Below are 7806 nucleotides of genomic sequence, written 5' to 3' on the forward strand. Positions count from 1 at the left end.
GTAGTGATCCACTTGTGTTCAGCCTCCTAAGAGCTGGGATCACAGGCATGTGCCAACAGGCCCAGTCTCAATCACCCTCTCAGGGTGCCCCAGGGGAAGGGCGGGCAGGGGACACCAGGGATTGAACACTAGCCCCTGAGTCTGCCTAAGCAGGCACTTTAATCCACTGAGCTATTTGGCCGGCCCCTCAGTGTTTATTTGTAAGAACTAACCATTATAGTGTAACAAAGTAAAATTACAAATTTTATAAAAGATTTAGGGCTTAATAAAGTAAATGCTAGTTAAATCATACTTAAAACTTAAAGTTAGCATCTTGCAGAACACTTCAAGAATAATACAATATATACTCAAGATCCATCTAGATATAAAAGCTTATTAAAAGGTCCTGGGAAAAAGCCACACCCCTCTGTACCCAATACTATTTTTGCAAAAATGACACTTATAATCATGTACCGAAAGTCAAAGACAGGGTGTGGGAAGATAGCTCAGTTGCATAAGCACCTGCCTGCTAAGTGCTATTTATTTTGTACCAACTTATAACTAACAAAATAAAACTATTATGTATTATGTTCATTCTATAAATTAGAAGAGTTGCAGCTGTAACTTAGATCTGTTTATATATAAGGAAAAAGTTTTTGTAAATTATCGTATATTCAACATAAAGTACCAGTTAAATTTCTCATTCTCTTGCCTACTTTTCCAATTTACTATTAAATTTTAATCCTGTTTGATGTGGATTTATATAAATAGCCTCGAGGACCGGCCAGGTAGCTCAGTGGACTAAAGCGCAGGCACAGGGACTGGGGTGTAATCTCTGGCATGTGTGCTGGCCCTGCCCCCAGGTTGCACTGAGAGCGATTGTGACTAGGTGTGGGGGTGCGGCCCATAATCCCAGCTCTTAAGAGACTGAAAACAGGAGGACCACAATGAGTCCAATCTGTGTAGTGAGACCCTGTAGACCCTCTATTAAATACATTAAAATAAATAAACAAATAGCCTTTTCAGGCCCTAATTATCCTCAGTAAGGCAGAGGCTGCCAGTATCAGTGTGGATATTCAACTCCTTTAGAATAAAGCCTCTGGAATAAGAAGGTTCAACGTTACCATCAACTGGGAAACTCGCTGACGGGATAAACCCTAAATGACCACTTATAGTTTCACATTTTGTAAAAAATGTAAAACATAAGACAATATTCCTAGTTGATATCCCACTAGCAATTTACAAATAGAAAACAGATATGTCCTCTCAAGTATACTTTTCATGTTATGATTAACATAATCTCTTAATCTTCAATTGGCAGCAGTTCCTTACAGTTTACCTTTTTGTGTACTTAAAATGGATTAATTCCTTTTTAAATATACCACCTCCTAAACCACGTCTGGAGGCAGTAAAGCATTGCTATTAAAAACATGAGCTTTGCAGTATGCCTGACCTGAGTTCCAGCTCTGGCTCCATTTACTAGCTGTGTAACCTGGGGCAAGTTATTTAACCTCTCTAAGTCTCAGTTTCTTTATCTGTAAAATAAAGTTAATAATAGTATCTATTCTACAGGTTGTTACTATGAAGTTTAAGTGAGATAATACAGGCTTAACAAAATGCCTGACATTTGATAATGCTCTGCCTTTTAGGTAGTATGTTCTTATAACTTGAAAATGTTAAGAGCTGGGGAGATAACCCAGCGGCATAACTGCCTGCCTGGCAAACACCAGGTCCTAGTTCAATCCCCAGTACTGAGGAAAAAAATAAAGTGAAAATTAAAAAAAATTTAAATGTTAGTATGATCTCATGAAGATTCATGATAATAAAATCTTCCTCGTAAGTTGCTTTATAAAAGCAAAATCAAAGGTTTTATGAAGTGATTTCTCCTTGAATCTCCTTAGCAATGCAATCTGTTACATTTAAAGAGGGAAGGACCCTTATAGTAAAACTATCTTGAATTTCCTAACACCTAAAAGGATAAACTATTTTTTAAAACTACTCTATTATAGATTTTTTAAAATGATATTTTAAACTCCTGTGAAGTAGCAGTTACTATTCTCTTTCCTTTAAAAAAGAAATTCAAATATGAGGATAATGAGGGACTTGAAAGACAATGGGATAAAAATTACTTTCTATACCTTCTAACTACTCCTACATAACAATATTAAGCCCAGAAGTATATGTTCCCCAGATAGGATGTTCCCATTAAGTTTTTATAGATTCCCTCACCAGAAAGTGATCTCTCATCAGAAAGTCATGACTCTATTCTAGTCAAAGAAGATATTCCTCACAAGAAATGAAACATGTACTTATTATCTTTTTAAAGGGGATAGGATACACTATAATCTGTTTCCACAAAATCTAGATCTACAAAATTGATTTAATGAATTGAAAAGCAGTAACAAATTCTTTTAAAAGCCAAAATGCTTTTAAAGTCCAGTTTTAACATAAAGCTTTTAAAGATTATAAATTCAGCATACTTACAAAATCCAACTTTCTTTATAGTATTTAAATATGATTTAGCTATAACAAACCCCACAGAAAAGCTTGATTGATTTAACTTTTTTTTTGTTGTTTGTTTTGTTTTGTTTTGCGGAACTGCCCTTGCACTTGCCAGGGAAGCACTTATTCTACTGAGCCATCTCCTTGGCCCCTTGATTTAACTTTTTAAAAATCATTGTCTAGAAATAGAAAATAACTTGAAACTGATCAGTAGAGTGATAATTATATCCTTTGCTTTGAATTTTGATTCTATATAAAGTAACTCACAGGAATTGTCTCATTTTTAATAAAAATGTAATTATAAAAGATAAGCTATAAATAACTAAAAATTAAGATGCATATACTTCTACTTACAGAAACTTAATTTTCCTAAGACAGTTTTCATCTTTTTTTATCTAAATGGCCCTTTTGGAAAAAAATTAAATACAATAAATTTTCAATAATAGTCAGGTAATATTCCATTGAATCAGAATCTCTTTTACTTTCTAGGCAATAATTAACTTGAACAAATTCTTGATGAAAAAAGTCCTCTGTGGCTTCTTTCTTATATAAGTCAAATGCCCACCATCCCCACATATCTTCTCCAGTGGATAAAAAAATATTTCCATCAAATGTTTTTCAATGTAATATTTATAGATTTATAATAATTTCTTACAGTACATATATTACAAACATTATTAAGGAAAAAGAAAAATGTACCACATACCTGTCCATCTAAGTCGAATGCTAAGCAAGCTATACCATGTGTATGAACATCCTTTAGAACTGATACAGTCTGCATAGTGTATGAATCCCAAACACAGATATAAGGTTCTTTCCCCACTTGTCCTGTTGCTACCAATACTCGTTCAGGATGCAATGCAAGACTACAAAGCAAAGAATAAATAAATAAGTAAATAATGAGATTTACAGAACTTTTATAGTATTTAGTATACATGGTGTTTATATATCAATGTGAACATTAGGCTGTAGTTTGGATTTAAAATATAAACTTTTTAAAAATCCATGCAAAGAATTACTATTTCAATAACGTATCTGATAAACTAGATATATACTCTTCATAATCCCTGTAATATGGTAGGTGTAATAAACTAAAAAAATAACAATTTTCATACGGGAACATGTGAACAAATTAATATAGTGCTCATCTGTTTTTAAACTCTTTTTTACTTTATCATTTTTTTATTGAATATTACACTTTAGACCAAATATTGTCTAAAATAGCATTTACTAACATTCCTATTATAACATTACTATGTAAATTATATATCCATTGTAAGAAACAGAAGTCATTCATAATTCACAGAGAGTGACCTATAAAAATAAGAAATATAACAGATGGTAGTGGCCTATGTACATTAGAAGAAAGAAATGAACAAAAATAAATTTTTTCAAATTTTTTTCCATAATTTTATTGAGAAACAAATAGCAATGAGATAGTTTCAAACCAAATTGGTAGGTCAGTTTCAATAATTAACACATTGCATACATTCTTCCTAGTGGTTAATTGCTGTACAAGATGCGGACATGATATCCTATTTACAAACAGCATTAGAACAAATCCCTCTACTCATTTAGAGAATGTAACTATATATCTATCCTAACCATTTTGAATACACAGATACAAAATGGACATTCATCAGTATCCCCTTTTTTTGTTAAGTTCTGTTATTTGAATATAGGTGTGTAAACTCAGCAAAATATTCTAAAAGAGTCCAGTAGCCCATAATAACATTGGGTCTTCCACTTGACTGGCAATGTCAGAAAGTGTTGACCTGAGTCCCCTACAGCTCAACATAACACCATGATTTACTTCTTATATTTTATTTTTAAACTTTTCTGCTGGATGGTTAAGACCAAGTTAAAGCAAGACCTATGCAACAAAAGTTGTAGCTTTGGGGTCTGATAAGGTCAGTGAGATCCCCTCAGGATTTACCTGAGATCCTGTACCTCAGATTGTAGAACCTTTGTCAGTGTCAGCTATGTGGATGAGTCACGGCCAATGTTTGGCCAATGTGCTCTCTTTGAAAGCCTGAGAAAATGTTTACTCTCCATGTGACTCTCCTTAAGCACACTCTACATCATTTATCACTTTCCTCTTTGGTCCCATAATCTCCTTGATCAGAAAATTTGGGACACTACCGATTTATATGATGTTACAGTACAAGTTCTCATATGTCCTAAGTCTTAGTTGACCTTGGAAGGCTAGGGCCAAAATGTTGGCATTCCTTGCAGCTCTCCCTTTTCTCTACTTTTGGTCTGCAAACTTAGGTTGTTAACACTCCAGAAGAGAAGTTTATTTGTTATTACCATACAACCTAGGCTGTTAAGCTTAACCTATCTGTCTGAATATCAAACATCTTAGGCATAACATGGAACAGGTATTTTTCATCAAGTATTGATATGCTGGACTTTAAGTCCCTATAGAATATGATGAAAAAACATTTAAAAATTAGATTATATTTTTAAAAATAGGCATAAAGAATTATATACTTCTTATGTTTACACTTAAGTCCAAAAATCTAACCATATACAACCTTGAAGCAGGACAGTCCCACAATATTCCTTTTCTTGTCTCTTGCCTTCATTCACCAGCCCCTTCTTTTTGAACAATCACTACCCGAGAGACAGCAAAGCAGCAACTGGCATGTCATGACAAGCAGCCCGTATTCAGAAGACCAGAATGACAGGCACTCCAAGCATGAAACTACTATTACAGATTACCATCTTCAGTGCAGTTGCTTAGTTCACAGGTATCAGTATATATAATTAATCAGGGTGAGAATCTTTCCAATTAACTGCTAGATTCAAAAATCTTCTGGAGATTCTCAGGATCATTGCCTTGCCCATCTTCTACATATAACTGTATGGCTTGATGTTGTCATGTTTCCTAGCTCTTCTCCTTTCCCTCTCTTGATTAGTTAGTCCTCGAGATCCTGCTTTCCTTTTACTTGTGTTATACCTTTCTATTTGTATTTCTTCTTTTGAGTTCTTATATGAGGGAAACTATACAATAGTTACACATGTGTGTCTGGTTTATTTCACGTACGAGTATATGTTCAAGTGGCATCCACTTCAATATAAAGGCTTCGAGTTTATCATTCTTAATAGCTGAACAATTCTCCATTGTGTAAAAATACCACATCTGTTTCAACCATTCAAAAATAAATTTTTAATTGATTTAAATTTAGCATCTCATAGTCACCTTTGAGATGAGAAAAAAAAAAAACACTTCTCGAATGAAAGGGGAAACTTAGGAAGATATTGAAACAAAATCAATGTAGAGGATACAAAAAAGTGAAGTCTCAGAAGAACCTTGCTCATCTAGTCTGAGCATCTGAATTGCCTAAGGTAGTATTTACCAAGTCAGGGAATACGAGCGAGTTTCAATATTTCTAATTACAGCACTAGAAATGAGTCAGATGCTTTATTTCTATTAACAAAAATTTACCTAAGTTATGAGAACTAAGGAACATCCTGGTCAGTTAGCCATTTTAATTTTTATGAGTACTCATTTTCTGTGAATTAATTTGAACATAATCATGTTGGGGAGTTTTAATTATTCTGACATAATTTATAACATGTACACAAAGATGATATAGATATACACACATATATACATATATGCAAACACAGATCTTAACATCTTTCATTTTAGAATTTTACTATGACAAAGTAACACAATATATAATACTAGTTAATAAAACAATAGTAATACCAATTGAGTTTCTGACAACATGGCAATGAGGGGCCGGGGAGATAGCTCAGTAGAATAAGCACTTTCCTGGCAAGCACAAGGGCCTGAGTTCAATTCCTGGTTTCGCAAAAAAAAAGGTAACAAGTGGGAGAGTAATGAGTGGAAATACAAGATTGAGTATACAGATGAAATTCAACAAATACATTTATAAAATAAAGGACCAACATAATCCATATATATTCATTTTAATAGGAAAATGACTTGACAAAATCTAACACCTTTCATGACATAAAACAAAGTAGGAATTGAAGGGAACTTCCTCACCCTGATAAAGGCCACCTATAGCCAAAATATATTTAATCTCATTCAACCCACAGCCCATGCCCATCCTGTGAAACTGCCCGGAGCCTGCCAGATCCTCATTTGACCAGAGCCCAAGCCCTGTGTGTGAGTGGGACAGTCCCACCAAATCCTGATTTGACCCAGGCCTGGCGTGTGAGTGAGACAATACGGGGAGAGGAGGAGCCTGGATCCTCATTCGACCCAAAGCCCAAGCTCTGCCTGTGAATGAGATGACTTGGGGCCTACCAGATCCTCATTCCACACGGAGCCCATGGCTGGCCTGTGAGACTGCCCGGGGCCTACAGGATCCCCATTCAACCCAGGCCCAGCAAGTGGGTGGGACCGCCTGAGGCATGCCAGATCCTCATTCGACCCAGAGCCCAGGCCCAGGCCCAGGCCCACCTACAGGCCTGGAGTGGAACTCTACAGCAGAACTTGGATAGAGGCAAGACCCACCCAGCTGATCCAGGCTCCATATCTTGCTAGAGTGGCACAGAGGGTTCACCTCCAAGGCCTATAGCAGGAAGAAGTGGAGCACAGCAGCCAGACCTAAGCCACATCCACCTGGATGAGTTTGAACTTGATAGATCCAGACCTGGTGCTAAGGTAATAACTAACTAAGTTCTACACCAAAGGTCAAAAGACAGTGGTATACAAAATGACAAAGAGGAGGAACAAAATGCATTCTCAGGCCTAGAACAAATGCAGTAGACACTAGCATAGAAGAAATTGGCAATAACACACCTGAAATCTCTGATAATAGCATGGGAAGTAAAAAAGCAAATGCAGAAAGGTATAGAGAAATCAGATCAGAAATAATTTTTTTTTTCCGTAATTTTATTGAGAAACAAAGAGCAATGAGACAGTTTCAAACCAAATTGGTAGGACAGTTTCACTAATTAACACATTGCATACATTCTTCCTAGCGGTTATTTGCTATACAAGATGCAGACATGATAACCTATTTACAAACACCATTACAACAAATCCCTCTATTAATTAAGAGAATGTAACTATATATCTATCCTAACCACTTTGAATACATAGATACAAAATGGACATTCATCTGTATCCCTTTTGTTTACTTCCATTATTTGAATATTATAGGTGTGTAAACTCAGCAAAATATTCTAAAAGAGTCCAGTAGCCCATAATAGTATTGGGTCTTCTGCTTCACTGGCAATGTCAGAAATTGTTGACCTGAGTCCCCTACTGATCAACATAACACCATGGCTTTACTTCTTATATTTCATTTTTATACTTTTCTGCTGGATGGTTAAGACCAA

At 35.4% G+C, this 7806-nt stretch overlaps 1 protein-coding gene across 1 annotated transcript in view; it reads right to left on the reverse strand.

Moving 5' to 3' along the window:
* Eml5 (echinoderm microtubule associated protein like 5) overlaps positions 1–7806 on the reverse strand; it is a 247615-nt gene that overhangs the window by 166753 nt on the left and 73056 nt on the right. The window contains exon 2 of the mRNA XM_023719668.1: positions 3188–3347. Coding sequence (XP_023575436.1) covers positions 3188–3347 — 160 coding nt within the window. The remainder of the gene's footprint in view (positions 1–3187; positions 3348–7806) is intronic.

The sequence above is a fragment of the Octodon degus genome, unplaced genomic scaffold, assembly GCF_000260255.1.
Source record: "Octodon degus isolate 3935 unplaced genomic scaffold, OctDeg1.0 scaffold00070, whole genome shotgun sequence".
NCBI classification, from domain to species: Eukaryota; Metazoa; Chordata; class Mammalia; order Rodentia; family Octodontidae; genus Octodon; species Octodon degus.